The 17,500-nt window shown below is 57.1% G+C and overlaps 1 protein-coding gene across 1 annotated transcript in view; it reads left to right on the top strand.

Annotated features, from left to right (window-relative positions):
* frem1b (Fras1 related extracellular matrix 1b) overlaps positions 1-17,500 on the top strand; it is a 33,263-nt gene that overhangs the window by 4,978 nt on the left and 10,785 nt on the right. Inside the window, 20 exon segments of the mRNA XM_056594736.1 lie at positions 84-271; positions 273-290; positions 1,730-2,053; positions 2,747-2,855; positions 3,084-3,215; positions 4,521-4,865; positions 5,421-5,563; positions 5,651-5,847; positions 6,530-6,620; positions 6,855-7,022; positions 7,285-7,493; positions 7,883-7,976; positions 9,348-9,600; positions 9,943-10,137; positions 10,372-10,560; positions 11,032-11,228; positions 11,460-11,682; positions 12,921-13,065; positions 15,971-16,181; positions 16,363-16,549. Of these exon segments, the coding sequence (XP_056450711.1) occupies positions 84-271; positions 273-290; positions 1,730-2,053; positions 2,747-2,855; positions 3,084-3,215; positions 4,521-4,865; positions 5,421-5,563; positions 5,651-5,847; positions 6,530-6,620; positions 6,855-7,022; positions 7,285-7,493; positions 7,883-7,976; positions 9,348-9,600; positions 9,943-10,137; positions 10,372-10,560; positions 11,032-11,228; positions 11,460-11,682; positions 12,921-13,065; positions 15,971-16,181; positions 16,363-16,549 (3,618 nt within the window).

Here is a 17,500-nt window from a genome sequence, read left to right on the forward strand (position 1 = left end):
ACACCTTGACCACACCTGACCCCCCCCTGACCCCCCCCCAACCCCCTGACCCCCCCTAACCCCCTGACCCCCTGACCCCCCAGGACCCCCAGGCCGGGAGGGGTCCGAGTGCCCGGGGAACAGGCCCTGCCTCCACCCCCCCCCCGGGCCCCGGGCCCTGAAGATGGGCTGCCTGGAGTTCCTGGAGGCGGGGCTCCGGTACCAGCACCTCCGCCCCCCCTCCCCCCAGATCGACTACGTTCCCCTGAGGGTGGAGCTCCGGGACCACAGCCTCCAGGACCCTGATGGAGGTAACACACCTCGCTGCACCAACACACACTCCACGGTGAGTTACCGTCTGTACTCCACGGTGAGTTACCGTCGGTACTCCGCGTTGAGTTACCGTCGGTACTCCGCGTTGAGTTACCGTCGGTACTCCGCGTTGAGTTACCGTCTGTACTCCGTGCTGAGTTACCGTCTGTACTCCACGGTGAGTTACCGTCTGTACTTCACTGTGAGTTACCGTCTGTACTTCACAGTGAGTTACCGTCTGTACTCCGCGCTGAGTTACCGTCTGTACTTCACAGTGAGTTACCGTCTGTACTCCGCGCTGAGTTACCGTCTGTACTTCACAGTGAGTTACCGTCTGTAGTTCACAGTGAGTTACCGTCTGTACTTCACAGTGAGTTACCGTCTGTACTCCACGGTGAGTTACCGTCTGTACCTCACTGTGAGTACGTCTGTACTCCCCGGTGGTGAGTTACCGTCTGTACTCCGCGCTGAGTTACTGTCCTGTGTTTACTCCGCGTTGAGTTACCGTCGGTACTCAGCGTTGAGTTACCGTCTGTACTCCGCGCTGAGTTACCGTCTGTACTCCGCGTTGAGTTACCGTCTGTACTCTGCGCTGAGTTACCGTCTGTACTTCACAGTGAGTTACCGTCTGTACTTCACAGTGAGTTACCGTCTGTACTTCACAGTGAGTTACCGTCTGTACTCCGCACTGAGTTAGCGTCTGTACTCCGCGTTGAGTTACCGCCTGTACTCCGCGCTGAGTTACCGTCTGTACTTCACTGTGAGTTACCGTCTGTACTTCACAGTGAGTTACCGTCTGTACTTCACAGTGAGTTACCGTCTGTGCTGCACGGTGAGTTACCGTCTGTACTTCACAGTGAGTTACCGTCTGTACTTCACTGCGAGTTACCGTCTGTACTTCACTGTGAGTTACCGTCTGTACTCCGCGCTGAGTTACCGTCTGTACTCCGCGCTGAGTTACCGTCTGTACTTCACTGTGAGTTACCGTCTGTACTTCACTGTGAGTTACCGTCTGTACTTCACGGTGAGTTACCGTCTATACTCCGCGCTGAGTTACCGTCTGTACTCCACGGTGAGTTACCGTCTGTACTTCAGTGTGAGTTACCGTCTGTACTTCATAGTGAGTTACCGTCTGTACTCCACGGTGAGTTACCGTCTGTACTTCACGGTGAGTTACCGTCTGTACTTCATAGTGAGTTACCGTCTGTACTTCATAGTGAGTTACCGTCTGTACTTCATAGTGAGTTACCGTCTGTACTCCGCGCTGAGTTACCGTCTGTGCTTCACGGTGAGTTACCGTCTATACTCCGCGCTGAGTTACCGTCTGTACTTCATAGTGAGTTACCGTCTGTACTTCATAGTGAGTTACCGTCTGTACTTCACGGTGAGTTACCGTCTGTACTTCACGGTGAGTTACCGTCTGTTCTTGCGGCCCCAGGCGGAGGCGGTCTGGGTCCCGGTCCTGGTCCAGGGAGCTCTGCAGAACCAGCCCCCCCAGGCTTCCTTCATGGCCTCCTTCCTCCTGGAGGTGGACCAGTTCATCCTGACCCCTCTGACCACGGCCGCGCTGGACGCCGCGGACCCCGACGGCCCCCAGAGCGGGCTGCTCTTCAACGTGACCGTCCCCCCCGCCCAGGGGTACCTGGCCCACCTGGACGACCCGACCCGGGCCGTGAGCTCCTTCAGCTGGGACGACCTGCACCACATGAACATCGCCTTCCAACCGCCCAGCAGCGGCCACGCCTGTCGACAGAACCTCCAGGTACCGCCTCGTACACGGACAAATGATGGGGAGGCTAGAGGTCGGTCCGGCGAGTTACCGTCTGTACTTCAGGCAGCCATGTTGAGTTACCGTCTGTACTTCAGGCAGCCATGTTGAGTTACTGTCTGTAGTTCAGGCAGCCATGTTGAGTTACCGTCTGTACTTCAGGCAGCCATGTTGAGTTACCGTCTGTACTTCAGGCAGCCATGTTGAGTTACTGTCTGTAGTTCAGGCAGCCATGTTGAGTTACCGTCTGTACTTCAGGCAGCCATGTTGAGTTACCGTCTGTAGTTCAGGCAGCCATGTTGAGTTACTGTCTGTAGTTCAGGCAGCCATGTTGAGTTACCGTCTGTACTTCAGGCAGCCATGTTGAGTTACCGTCTGTACTTCAGGCAGCCATGTTGAGTTACTGTCTGTAGTCCAGGCAGCCATGTTGAACAATGTGTCGTGATTGGTCGAAACACCTCTGATCTAGATCCGGGTTTCTGGATGTGATTCCTCAACATGTTGCCTCCTTAAGTACAGACGTGTAGGTAAGCCAGTCTTATGACTGGAGAGACTAGAACTGCACAGTGGTGGTTGACGGAGTCCTTCCCTTGGAGTGGTCCCTGCTCTAGGTGGAGGTCCAGGCCCTGGACTGATCCTTTTCTTTAAGGTGGAGTTCCAGGCCACTGACTGATCCTTTTCTTTAAGGTGGAGTTCCAGGCCCTGGACTCGTCGTTCTCGACCAGCCCCCCCATCCTGCTCCACATCTCCATCCGGACCAGCGAGACCAACGCCCCCCGAGTCTCCTGGAACATGGGTCAGTCAACACCCCTCAGAGCGCAACTCAACTAGTCCTGGTGATGTCATCTGAACATTAGTTAGCTCTGGTTAGTCCTGGTGAAGTCATTGTAATATTGGTTAGGTCTGGTTAGTCGTGCTGAAGTCATCCAACCATTAGTTAGGTCTGGTTAGTCCTGCTGAAGTCATCCAACCATTAGTTAGGTCTGGTTGGCCCTGGTTCGCTGACGTAGCCCCGCCCCCTCAGGTCTGGACCTGCTGGAGGGCCAGTCTCGACCAATCACGTGGGAGGACCTGCAGATCGTGGACAACGACAACATCGAGGCGGTCCGGCTGGTGGCCGTGGACGGGCCGCGGCACGGCAGGCTCACCCTCAGAGGTGAGAGGGCCCCCACCTAGAGGGGGCGGGGCCAACGGGGGGCGGGGCTAACAGGGGCGGGGCTAACAGGGGGCAGGGCTGCCTCCGTCGGCTCCACCAGGCCAGCCGGTCGGCTGCCCAGCATGTGTTCCCAGTCAGGGGGAAACATACTGGGGGCCGGGGGCCACACACACACACACACACACACACACACACACACACACACACACACACACACACACACACACACACACACACACACACACACACACACACACACACACACACACACACGTAAATTCATGGTGCTTTGCACAGACAACAGCTGCTGTCCCCTAACAGGTCCTCATCTTACCGGGGGACAGAGAGAGAAGTGGAGGGGGGAGAGAGAGAGAGAGAGAGAGAGAGAGAGGAGAGAGAGAGAGAGAGAGAGAGAGAGAGGAGAGAGAGGAGAGAGAGAGAGAGAGGAGGAGAGAGAGAGAGAGAGAGAGAGAGAGAGAGAGAGAGGAGAGAGAGAGAGAGAGCGAGAGAGAGAGAGGGTGGGGGGAGAGAGAGGGGTAGATCGAGGGAGGAGCCTATCCTACTCTAATGATTCTCTTATTCCAACTTCTACCCAAAGAAAGTTCCTCTCAGCTCTGGACCAATCAGAACGAGGCAGGCCTTGTTATGGGTCAGCTGAGAGTTCTGTCCCATTGCCCCCCCCCCCCCCCCCAGGGGAAGTGCTGCTGGTCCACAGACACACACACACACACACACACACACACACACACACACACACACACACACACACACACACACACACACACACACACATACACACACAAACACCGCTGTGACACACACGCACACATTTGTGTGTGTGTGCGTGTGTTTTGGGCTGGGTTCCAAACACTTTGAGTCTAATTAGCAGGAACTGAGTGGGGCTGGACCGCAGCGCTAATGAGAGCGGCGCTAGCCACCGTGGCTGCTTCCCACTGGACAGAGCAAGCCGCTAGCTCTAGCCACTAGCTCTATCCGCTAGCTCTAGCCGCTTGCTCTATCCGCTAGCTCTATCCGCTAGCTCTAGCCGCTTGCTCTAGCCACTAGCTCTAGCCGCTAGCTCTAGCCACTGGCTCTAGCTTACAGCGAGCGAGCTAGCAGGCTAGCTGTGACTCAGCGGTGTCGCGTGTCCTCTCAACAATAAACATGTTTGTGTGTTTGTGTTTATGCGTGTGTGTGTGCATATGTGTGTGTGTCTGCATGGGTTGATGTGTCTATGTGTATGTGTACGTGTATGTGTATATGCATGTATGTGTGTCTGTCTGTCTGCCTGCCTGTCTGTCTCAGGTGTGCGGGCGCTGTGGTTCTCGGTGTCTGACCTGCGGGCCGGTCGGGTGGTGTACCACCACTCGGACAGCGACTCCACCCGCGACCACATCGTGTTCCGCATCACCGACGGCAACCACAGCCTCCGCCACCGCTTCCCCGTCCACATCCTGCCCAAGGACGACGCCCCCCCCTTCCTTGTCAACAACGTTGCCGTGGAGACGAGGGAGGGCGGGGCCGTTCGCCTGGAGGACTACATGCTATTGGCTGCCGACCTGGACTCCAGCGATGACCACATCCTGTTCCGGATAGTCTCCGCCCCCCGGGCAGGCCGACTGGAGAGGCGGGGCTCCGCCCCCGGTCCAGGTAGGACAGGAGCGCCTCTCTTACCAGCCATTCACCCAGTCATTCACCCAGTCATTCACCCAGACATTCACCCAGTCATTCACCCAGTCATTCACCCAGACATTCACCCAGTCATTCACCCAGCCATTCACCCAGCCATTCACCCACTCATTCACCCAGACATTCACCCAGTCATTCACCCAGCCATTCACCCAGACATTCACCCAGTCATTCACCCAGACATTCACCCAGACATTCACCCAGACATTCACCCAGACATTCACCCAGTCATTCACCCAGACATTCACCCAGACATTCACCCAGACATTCACCCAGACATTCACCCAGACATTCACCCAGTCATTCACCCAGACATTCCATGGGACCTGTCTGTCTGTCACTAGTGATCAGGGACCTGTCTGTCTGTCACTAGTGATCAGAGACCTGTCTGTCTGTCACTAGTGATCAGGGACCTGTCTGTCTGTCACTAGTGATCAGGGACCTGTCTGTCTGCTACTAGTGATCTGGGACCTGTCTGTCTACCACTAGTGATCTAGGACCTGTCTGTCTGTGCAGGGGTCCCGATAGACAGGTTCCTCCAGAGGGACCTGTCCCAGGGCCAGGTCTACTACGTCCACTCGGGCCAGGAGGTCTTTGAGGACTCCTTCGACTTCACGCTGTCTGACTCCCAGACCCCCCCCAACACCTCCCCCCCCCAGGTGAGGTTTCCCATAACAAACCATGACCTTTAACCTGTTGAGCACACACACAGGGACACATGCAGTGTGTGTGTGTGTGCCCCCCAGACGGTGGTGGTGCAGGTGTTCCCGGTGAAGGACCAGGTCCCGGAGGAGGGGGTCGGCGCGGTGCGGGCCCTGAGGGTCCGGGAGACGGAGGTGGTCCTCCTGACCCGCGCCCAGCTCAGCTTCAGGGACCCGGAGCAACCCCACGCAGACCTCAGCTACCGCCTCAGCGAGGGCCCCAGCAGCCCCGCCCGGCCCGGGTACAGGGGGGACAGGGGGGGGCGGCAGGGGGGAGGGGGGCGGCAGGGGGGACGGGGGGGAGGCAGGGGGGACGGGGGGGGCACAGGGGGGCAGGGGGGACGGGGGCGGCAGGGGGGAGGGGGGCGGCAGGGGGGACAGGGGGGGACAGGGGGGACAGGGGGGGCAGGGGGGGGGGGACGGACGTGGGGGGGCAGGGGGGAGGGGGGGACACAGAGACAGGTAACCCAGGTGTGTTGCAGACAGACAGGTAACCCAGGTGTGTTGCAGGCAGACAGGTAACCCAGGTGTGTTGCAGGCAGACAGGTAACTCAGGTGTGTTGCAGGTAGACAGGTAACCCAGGTGTGCAGGCAGACAGGTAACCCAGGTGTTGCAGACAGACAGGTAACCCAGGTGTGTTGCAGGCAGACAGGTAACCCAGGTGTGTTGCAGGCAGACAGGTAACTCAGGTGTGTTGCAGGTAGACAGGTAACCCAGGTGTGTTGCAGGCAGACAGGTAACCCAGGTGTGTTGCAGGCAGACAGGTAACCCAGGTGTGTTGCAGGCAGACAGGTAACCCAGGTGTGTTGCAGGCAGACAGGTAACCCAGGGTGTTGCAGGCAGACAGGTAACCCAGGTGTGTTGCAGGCAGACAGGTAACCCAGGTGTGTTGCAGACAGACAGGTAACCCAGGTGTGTTGCAGGCTGATGGACGCCGGTCGTCTCTTCTTGACGGACAGCAACAGCTCCATGAAGAAGGACCCCATGGTGCCAGTGCTGAAGGCCTTCACCCAGGTACCCCCCCTCCCACCTGACAGCCCCCCCCCGCCCCCCATCACACCTGACAGGTCCCCCCCCGGCCCCCCATCCCACCTGACATGCCCCCCCCGCCCCCCTCCCACCTGACAAGCCCCCCCCCCCCGCACCGCCCCCGCCCATCACTGCTGACAGGTCCCCCCGCTCCCCCCCGTCCCCACCCACATCCATCACACTAGCTGTGCTCTGAGCTTCAGGTCATCTGCCCCCCAGCATGGCGTGGACCACCTGAAGGTGGGCTTCATGCCCCCTGTGGAGGACATCGGCCCGGACCCCCTGCTGGTCACCTTCACCTTCTCCGTCACCGACCTGCAGGGCGGCTCCGTCAGCGGCCTCAGTTTCAACATCACCGTCCTCCCGGTGGACGACCGGCCCCCCGAGGTCAGAGGCCCCGTCTGCAGCCCCTCACCTGGTCCGGACAGGTGACCTCACCTGGTACGGACAGGTGACCTCACCTGGTACGGACAGGTGACCTCACCTGGTCGTGTGACCTCAACTGGTCGGGTCAGGTGACCAGGTGACCTCACCAGACCAGGTGACCTCACCTGGTCCGGTGAGGTCACCTGGTCCGGTCAGGTGACAAGGTGACCTCACCTGGTCCGGTCCGGTGATACCAGGTACCAGTTCAACCGTTCCTCTGCAGGTGTACACCAACCTGCTGCAGGTGGAGGAGGGCGGGGGGGTGTTTATGACGGAGGAGCACCTCCGGCTGCGTGACGTGGACAGCCGGGAGGAGCAGCTGCGGGTGGAGGTGGAGGAGGAGCCCCTCCATGGTCGGCTGGAGCTCCAGGGCCGAGCGCTGCAGCAGGACCAGAGCTTCACCCTGGAGGACCTCCGGGGCCTGAGGCTACGGTAGGAGGGGGAGGGAGCCGGGGGAGGAGCAGGGGGAGGAGGGGGGGGAGGAGCAGGGGGAGGAGGGGGAGGAGCAGGGGGAGGAGCAGGGGGAGCAGGAGTAGGGGCAGTAGGAGCCAGGAGTAGGAGCCAGGAGTAGGGGCCAGGAGTAGGGGCAGTAGGAGCCAGGAGAAGGAGCCAGGAGTAGGGGCCAGGAGTAGGGGCAGTAGGAACCAGGAGTAGGGGCCAGGAGTAGGGGCCAGGAGTAGGGGCAGTAGGAGCCAGGAGTAGGGGCCAGGAGTAGGGGCCAGGAGTAGGGGCCAGGAGTAGGGGCAGTAGGAGCCAGGAGTAAGACCAGTGGGAGCCTGGAGAAACTCCTTAAAGAGGCCTTGTGTGTTCCTCTGTTCCAGGTACGTCCATGACGACTCCGAGACCAGCGAGGACTCCACGGTCCTGAGGGTGACGGACGGACACAACAACGCCAGCGTCCGTCTGTCCATCCAGGTGATTCCACAGTGACCTCATGGCAGCCGTCTAGATACTCACTGAACCCCGTGGAGCAGGCCTGCCCTGGCAGGCAACATCCTACCTGCTGCTGCCGGGTGCTCAGGTCAGAGTTCGAGGGGATCATTAACCTGGAACATTCACCTTGAATGTTTCCCTGGTGTTCCAGGTGTTCCAGGTGAATGTTCTGGACGTTCCAGGTCAATATCACGTTTACATGAACATTTCTGATCAGATTATATTTCTAATCTGAATAGATCTAATCCCATCATGGGATCCGAATGTACTGGATTTGATACATCTGGACCGACAGGGATATAATAGACTTCTTATCAGTAGGCTATTTGGCATTTTTATGTTTTTTCTTTTAATGTAAGCCCAGCAGGAGAGAGCTTTTCTCTGCCTGCTCCTTCGATTAAGAAGAAGGAGGACAGCACAGCGACGTCAGCATCTCGTCCAGTCTTAATATCGACCCCCCCGATCCTCCGCCGCAAACAAGACGTATTTGGAGGAGTGTGCGCAGCCAAGGCGGGAGGGAGAGAGCGGTGCTGCATGCATTTAGTCGCCAGGAATGGTGGGAACACTTCAGGATAAGTCGGCAGTCGTTCGTTAAATTATGCAAGCTCAAGAAAAATATATAGCCAGAGGAGTTTACTGTACGAAAGCCAATTCCATTGGCAATGACAGTTGCCATGGTGCTGTACAAGATGGGCAGCAGAGCCAAATATAGACTTATCGCGAATCAGGTCGGGGTAAATAGAAGTCTCTCTAAGTTACAAAGTAGCTAGTAGTACCCAAACCAATCAGAATAATAGAATCAGAACGTATACATGTCGATTATAGCGGACTACACCAGCTCTTATAACCCTACTGAAATTCTAATACGATCAGAGAAGTGTCCCTTTAAACCCGGCTAATGTTTCCCAGGTGTTCCAGGTGAATGTTCCCGACGCTCCAGGTCAATGTTTCCCAGGTGTTCCAGGTGAATGTTCCCGACGTTCCAGGTGAATGATTCCCTGGGTGTGTTCCAGGTGTTCCAGGTGAATGTTTCCCAGGTGTTTCAGGTGAATGTTTCCCAAGTGTTCCAGGTTCATATTCCCGACGATCCAAGTCAATGTTTCCCAGGTGTTTCAGGTGAATGTTTCCCAAGTGTTCCAGGTGCATGTTCCCGACATTCCAGGTGAATGATTCCCTGGGTGTGTTCCCGATGTTCCAGGTCAATTTTACCCAGGTGTTTCATGTGAATGTTTTCCAGGTGTTCTAGGTGAATGTTTCCAACGTTCCATGTGAATATTCCCCTGGTTGTGTTCCAGGTGTTCCAGGACTATGTTCCAGGTGTTCCAGGTGAATGATTCCCTGGCTGTGTTCCAGGTGGTCCCGGTGAACGACGAGCCCCCCCAGCTGAGCCCGGGTCTGCGGGGGGAGCTGCGGTGCCAGGAGGGGGGGCGGGTCCAGGTGAGCCTGGACTACCTGAGGGCCACGGACCCGGACAGCGAGGACTCCAGGCTGAGCTACATGCTGACCCGCCGCCCGGCGCGCGGACAGCTGCAGAACCGGGGCCTGGAGGTGGAGCGCTTCACCCAGCAGGACCTGCTGCTGGGACACATCTACTACGTCCACACCGGTGAGGACCCCTAGACCCCCCCAGGGGGACCCTAGACCCCCCCAGAAGGACCCCTAGATCCCCCCAGGAGGATCCCTAGACCCACCCAGGGGGGCCTCTAGACCCCCTCTGGACGTGGACCGGTCCAGTCTAGACCCCTCTGTAGTGGACCGGTCCAGTCTAGACCCCTCTGTAGTGGGCCAGTCCAGTCTAGACCACTCTGTAGTGGACCGGTCCAGTCTAGACCCCTCTGTAGTGGACCGGTCCAGTCTAGACCCTCTCTGGACGTGGACCGGTCCAGTCTAGACCCCTCTGGACGTGGACCGGTCTTAACATGCAGCTGCCTTCTGATTGGTTGAACAGGCGGAGAGGTGGGGGCGGACCCCGTGTCCGACACCGTCACCCTCATCGTGTCGGACGGGGAGGCGGGGGGGGCGGATGGCTGTTGTCACGGAGACGCCCCCCCGCCCCCCGCCCCCCTCCACGGGTCACTTCCTGTGTACGACCTCAACGTCACCGTGCTTCCTGTCAACAACCAGGTCCCCGCCGTAACCATGGGTACGCCGCCTGCTCACTGTTGCCACGCTGTCATCACCATGATGACGTCACTATGATGTCATCACTACGATGACATCATAGTGACGACATCACTACGATGTCAACACTACGAGACACACACACACACACACACCAACACACACACCACCACACACACACACCACACACACACACAGACACACACACACACACACAGGGCGGTGTTGTGACTGAGCTGCCCCCCCCCCCCCCCAGGCGGCTTCATGCTGGCGGTGGAGGAGGGGTCGTGGGTCTGTCTCTGTGGGGGGGCTCTTGGGGCGCTGGACGCAGACAGCCCCCCCGACCTGCTGACCTTTCACCTGGAGACCCCCCCCCTCCACGGCTTCCTGGAGAACACCCTGCCCCCGCCTGGACACCAGAAGAGCAACGCAGGGCTCAGCATCGGTCAGTACCGGGTGAACCCTGACCCTAACGACCTCTCATCCTGTCGACCCCTGACGCTAACGACCCCTAACCGTAACGACCTCTGACCCTAACGACCTCTGACCCTAGCGTCTCTCCTCTTGTGACCCTAACGACCTCTGACCCTAACGACCCCTGACCCTAACGACCCCTGACCCTAGCGTCTCTCTTCTTGTGACCCTAACGACCTCTGACCCTAACGACCTCTGACCCTAACGACCCCTGACCCTAGCGTCTCTCCTCTTGTGACCCTAACGTCCTCTGACCCTAACGACCTCTGACCCTAACGACCCCTGACCCTAGCGTCTCTACTCTTTTGAACCTAACGACCCCTGAACCTAACGACCTCTGACCCTAACGACCCCTGACCCTAGCGTCTCTCCTCTTGTGACCCTAACGACCTCTGACCCTACGACCCCTGACCCTAACGACCCCTGACCCTCTTCTCCCCAGACTCCTTCAGCCTCGCCCACCTCACCCTGGGCTACATCAACTACGTCCAATCAGAGCACAAGGGGGTGGAGCCTACTGCGGACCAGCTGTCACTCAGCGTGAGTGACGGGCTCCATCGCTCCTCCCCCTCGACCCTCCTCATCACCATCAACCCGACCAATGACGAGGCTCCGACCCTCCTCCTCACCAACTTCACTGTAAGCCCAACACGCACACACACACACACACACACCCACGCACACACGCACACGCACACACACACACCCAATCCCTCACACGCCACTCCACAGGAACCACGCACCCCCCGCACACACACCAGGCAAACACACACACACTCACGACCCACAGGTACGCACGCACACACACGCACGACGCATGCACACGGCCCCCCCCCCCCCCCCGCTGTGCTCAGTGTGCCTCCTCCTCAGGTGGGGGAGGGGGGTCTGGTGGAGCTGGGGCGCTCCGTCCTGGACGGCCGGGACCTGGACGCCCCCACGGGGGTCCTGACCTTCACCCTGCTGACCCCCCCGCTGCACGGCCTTCTACTGAGGGGGAGCCACGGCCGCGACCCCGCCCACTACCGGGCCCTGGCCCCCCACCTCCTACTGGACCTCTCCGTCACCTCCTTCACCCTCAGCCAGCTGCACCAAGGTGGGCGGAGTCAGGGGGCGGAGTCAGGGGTCAGGAAACTGGGTGGGGGCGGAGTCAGGGGTCAGGAGACTGGGTGGCGGCGGGGTCAGGGGTCAGGAGACTGGGTGGGGGCGGGCTCAGGGGTCAGGAAACTGGGTGGGGGCGGAGTCAGGGGTCAGGAGACGGGGTGGGGGCGGGGTCAGGGGTCAGGAGACTGGGTGGGGGCGGGGTCAGGGGGTCAGGAGACTGGGTGGGGGCGGGGTCCAGGGGTCAGGAGACTGGGGGGGTGGCGGGGTCAGGGGTCAGAGACCTGGGTGGGGGCGGGGTCAGGGGTCAGGAGACTGGGTGGGGGCGGAGTCAGGGGTCAGGAGACTGGGTGGGGGCGGGGTCAGGGGTCAGGAGACTGGGTGGGGGCGGGGTCAGGAGACTGGGTGGGGGCGGGGTCAGGGGTCAGGAGACTGGGTGGGGGCGGGGTCAGGGGACTGGGTGGGGGCGGGGTCAGGGGTCAGGAGACTAGGGCTGAGTCTGAATACTCATACTTGACTGCTATATAGTATGTATTTTGTAGTACGCCACAAATATAGCGCGTCCGAATGCTCAGTACGCATTGTGTGGTACGGAAAACGTTTCCGAATGCGTGCTACCGCCAAAGTATACAACGGTAGGTCACTACGCTATCCCACAATGCAACCGGAGTCTGGTAACGAACGAAGAAGAGATGGCTGACCCGACACTACCAACAGAGGCTCCTGCAAATTTCGAAATATCGAAATGTTAGTACAAGTATTAAATGTTCCTTTAATTTAATAACATTTTTAATTTGATAGCAACGATGACAAGACGGAAAACAGGTAACTTATCAAGGTAATTTTGCCGGCATCTGAGGGGAGATACGTCATCTCCAAACATCCGTTGGAGTTCGGCGGTGTTCGGAAGCGTTCAGAGGCGTTCTACACATAGCTGTAGACCGTACTACACTGTCAAGTGTAGTACGGTCAAGTAGTAGACACTGAACAGAAATAGTATGTACTAAGTATTCGGATGCAGCCCAGGTGTGGAGACATCTGTCATGTTAGGTTTAACCACATGCTACATGCTACATGCTACATGCTACATGCTATCATTGGATGCGTCGTGTCCGGAACTAACAGGAAACTAAGACAAGAAATGAAACATCAGACAGGAAGTGAGTGTGGCAGTCAGGCTGAGGAGGTGGGACCTTGCTGCGGTGCTCTGACCCCTCCCCCCCTCCCCCCCAGGCCCCGCCCTCCTGTATCTCCACGACGACTCGGAGGGCGCTGACGACCGTCTGGAGCTGCAGCTGAGCGACGGACGGCGCCGCGTCCGGGGGTCCACCGCCATCAGGGTGCTGCCCGCCAACGACCAGCCCCCCCGCCTCCGCACGTAAGACCCCCCCCTCCCTCCTCATCCCCCCCCCCCCTCCCCCCCTCCCTCCTCTCCCACCCCCCCCCCCACCTCCCTGTGCTGGGACCCCGACACCAGCCCAGAGGGATTCAACCTGTACACAGACATGTGGCGGGTCACACACACACACACACACTGCTGCGACACACACACACACACACACACACACACACACACACACACACACACACACATACACATACACATACACACACACACACACACACACACACACACACACACACACACACACACACACACACACACAATGTTCTTTTGAGTGACTGACCTGCAATTTGCTTTTGCATCCTTGAATACGTCTGTTTCTGCCCCCGACCCCCCCCGACCCCCCCCCCCCCGACCCAACACACACAGTGAACACACATATGTCACTGCCGGGGTGTGTGTGTGACACGATCGTGTGTGTGTCCGTGTCTGAGAGTGCGGTATGTGTGTGTATGTGTCTGTGTGGGAGACAGCGGTATGTGTGTGTGTGTGTGTGTGTGTGGTGTGTGTGTGGTGTGTGTGTGTGTGTGTATGACGGGGGGGGGGGGGGGGGGGGTTGGGGGGGGGGGGGGTCTGAGGGGGGGGTACAAGCAGCTATGGCAGATGTCCAGTACATGTCGTCAGATTTCGCAGCATAGGATTTCCTTTTTCCCGTCTGAGCGCCGCTCGCAGGCGCCTCACGTACGCGGCCCACCCACGCACTCACCCAACCCCTCCCCCCACTCCCCCCCACCCCCCCCCTCCCCCCACCCCCCCCCCACCCCCCCCACCTCCCCCACCCCTCCCACACTCCTTCTCCCCCCCCCTCCTCCCCCCCCCCCCCCACACCCCTCCCCCCCCCCCCCATCCCCCACTCCCCCCCACCCCCCTCCCACTCCCCCTCCCCCCCCCCACCCTCTCTCCCCCCCAACGGCCTCCCCCTCCCCCCCCCCCCCCCTCCCCGTTCATGTCAAACTTCGTTGGAGAACACCGAGTTAACTTTCAGACCAAAGCGAAACAACATACAAGGGAATTCACCAGAGACATCAGGTCTGTCTGTTCTTTATACGTACGACAGGGCACTATAGGGGGAGAAAGCGTATGGAGAGAGGAGGAACGGAAGAGAGTGCACGGTAGGAGCGGGACAGGTGAGAGAGCTGGTAGAGGTAGAGATAGGTAGAGGACAGGTAGATATCAGGTAGAGAGAGAGAGAGGTAGACAGACAGGTAGAGAGGGAGACAGATAGAGAGACAGGTAGAGAGACTGGTAGAGAGACTGGTAGAGGTAGAGACAGGTAGAGAGACAGGTAGAGAGAGAATCAGGTAGAGAGACTGAGACTGAGGTAGAGACAGGTAGAGAGACAGGTAGAGAGAGAGACAGGTAGAGAGACTGAGACTGAGGTAGAGAGACAGGTAGAGAGAGAGACAGGTAGAGAGAAAGACAGGGAGACAGGTAGAGAGAAAGACAGGGAGACAGGTAGAGAGAGAGACAGGGAGACAGGTAGAGAGAGAGACAGGGAGACAGGTAGAGAGAGAGACAGATAGAGAGACTGGTAGAGAGACCGGCCCCCCAGGGTCTCATGTGGGGCTTTCACACCAAAAAGAACCAAGAGCCAGTTCCGGGCTGGTGCTAGGGCCAGTTCCAAACAGGTTCCAGCCTTATCCCAGTTAAGAACCAGTTGGTTTCACACCGGCCAGAGTCAGCCATGGAGCCGGCGAGAGCAACGTCATGACGTCACTGCAAACGTCTCCGCTTTCCCAGCAACCCTCCCGCCTTGCCGGAACTGCTGTACAATAATAAGAAGAACCCTCGCGCCAGTTCCAAACACAACAACAACAATTTCTCTGTCTTCGATTCAATCCGTGTATGGTTCGTTCTTTGAATATTCCGATTTAAAACAAAATCAGGAAAAACAATTAACAGTCATTTTTTGGTTTTTCTGATTTGGTTTTGAAGCCGAAAAAAGGCAAAAAGAATATACAAATAAACTGTATTTTTCTGTTTTTTTTTTATCAAAACGGGAAAACTGAATAATCCAGTTGCTTGTTTTGTTTGCGTGATATTTAGATAAAACCGCAATGAATGCCGGGAAAAGGGCACGCAGATTAAAAAAAATACATATAAAGACGTTTCAAATGTTCCATCGAGTCTCTTGCATTCTACAATGGCCAGCTTTATTGTTTTCCGTGGGAGCCGGCGACTTAGTCTGCGAGTGGCCGATCTGAAACTAAATCGGAAACTAGATTTCTTCTTCGAAGGTTGTGCTCCACACAGAACCTCCTCACCGTCATAACGGAGCACTTCGGGGCACCAGATTGCTTTAGAGCGGTACTGATCGCGTTGTGTGTCTGACAGTTCACGAATAAAATCACCATACCGTTCAAGTGCGGCCATAACTAAGGCTTTTTTCTTCGCTGCGTTCTGCCTTCTGGTGTAGCCTATAACTATAAATGTATCTATTTTTTAACACACAAACACAAATAAAATGCCATTTATTTGTTTATTCCTCTTGCTCTTTTTCCGATTCAAAACCAAATCATAAAAAAACAAAAAACGACTGTTAATTGTTTTTTCTGATTTTGTTTTAAATCTGAGTATTCAAAGAACGAACCATACACGGATTCACGTCCATTGTTTACTTCGGTGTTTTTAAAATGCCGGTCTTCGTTGGTCTTCCTGTTTATGAAGGTAAGGATAACCCCGCCCCCTGCCCCCGGCGTAAAAGCAGTTCTCGTTCTAGCCCAGCTCAATCCTGGGGCTGGAGTTGAACCGGTTTTTAGAGGCCGGAGCCGGTTCTCTGGCGGTGTGAAACCAAAACCCTGGCCCTAGCTCCGAACTAGCCCGGAAGGGGCTCCGATTATGCGGCGGTGTGAAAGGCCCAATGGTGCTCTGTTGTCAGGAACGGCGGTCTCCAGGTGGGCTCCGGGCTCCAGGCGGGCTCCGAGCTCCAGGCGGGCTCCAGGCTCCAGGCGGGCTCCAGGCTCCAGGCGGGCTCCGGGTGGAGGCTGATCTGCAGCAAGGTCCTGGAGGCGGAGGACCTGGACACGCCCCCTGACCAGCTGCTCTACGTCCTGGAGGCGGGGCCACGGCTCGGCTCGCTGCAGCTCAGGGTGGGACCAACGGGGGGGGGGAGTAGTGTTTGGTGTTGTGGTGTGTAGTTGGGTTGTTGTGTTGTGGTTTTATGATGTTGTGCAGTGTGCTGTTGTGTAGTGGTGTTGTGCAGTAAGGTGTTGTGTAGTGGTGTTGTGCAGTAAGGTGTTGTGTATTCCTGACCCCTGCTGTGTTCCTCAGAGCGGCCCTGATTGGTTGGTTCTCTCCGCCGGTCAGAACTTCACCCAGGAGGACGTGGACCTTAACCGCCTGGCCTACGCCCCCCCTGGGGTCAGGGGTCAGGACAGCTTCAGCTTCCACCTCAGCGACGGGCAGAACGACTCTCCATCCCAGAGCTTCAGCATCTCAATGCCCGGCTCCACGCCAGGTTAGCATCGCGGGCTACGCTACGCTAGCTCCATAGGCTACTGCGATGCCGGCTCCACAGGCTGCTGTTAGGCTAGCTTCACAGGCTACCACTACGTTAGCTTCACAGGCTACCGTTATACTAGCAAAGTATTAGCATTAACCTGCCAAACCACACTAGCTACCATTAACCTGCTACACGAAACTAGCTAGCCGTTATCTGCTCAGCCAAACTAGCTAGCATGAAGCTGGGCTCACAGTTACTCTGGGTGGGAGGAGGCTAACTAGCTCGGGCTAGCCTGAACTCTGGAACCCTGAAATATTAATGCCTCCTCGCCGACGGCTCATGGCACGCAGTGGCGCTAGCCTCCGTGCGCCACGCTAGCGTCCCGGAGCGGCGCTAGCCTCCTAGCCGCTACATTATTGAGCAGCGCGTGAACAGGAGGAGGAGGTGCAGCTGGCACCAGGCCCGCTCCGCCTGCAAGGAGGAGGTGAGGACCCCACTGAGGCCTCCTCAGGAGGTGAATAATTAACGGGCCGGGGGAGAGACCAGCTGTTGAGAAACACAGTTTAGTCTCTCTCTCTCTCTCTCTCTCTCTCTCTCTCTCTCTCTCTCTCTCTCTCTCTCTCTCTCTCTCTCTCTCTCTCTCTCTCTCTCTCTCTCTTTTCTGTTCAACAGAATCTGATTTACGTTTGGTTTCTGATTCAAATAGAAGCAGATTGACTTTTAAGTTTAGAATAAAATAATATACGGTTTCTAATTTAAACAAATATATTTACATTTTGAATTAAAATTGAAACATAGCTACTGTTTCTTTAATAATTAAAATAGAAACATCATTTAGTTTCCGATTAAAATAGATGAATAAAATATAATTAAAAGTCTTAACTTTGTAGTTTAGCATTAAAATATAAACTCTTTACATTAAAGTTTATAATTAGAATAATATCTTTACTGAGTTGTTTATAATTA

The sequence above is a fragment of the Gadus chalcogrammus genome, chromosome 7 (genome assembly GCF_026213295.1).
Source record: "Gadus chalcogrammus isolate NIFS_2021 chromosome 7, NIFS_Gcha_1.0, whole genome shotgun sequence".
In the NCBI taxonomy this organism is placed as follows: Eukaryota; Metazoa; Chordata; class Actinopteri; order Gadiformes; family Gadidae; genus Gadus; species Gadus chalcogrammus.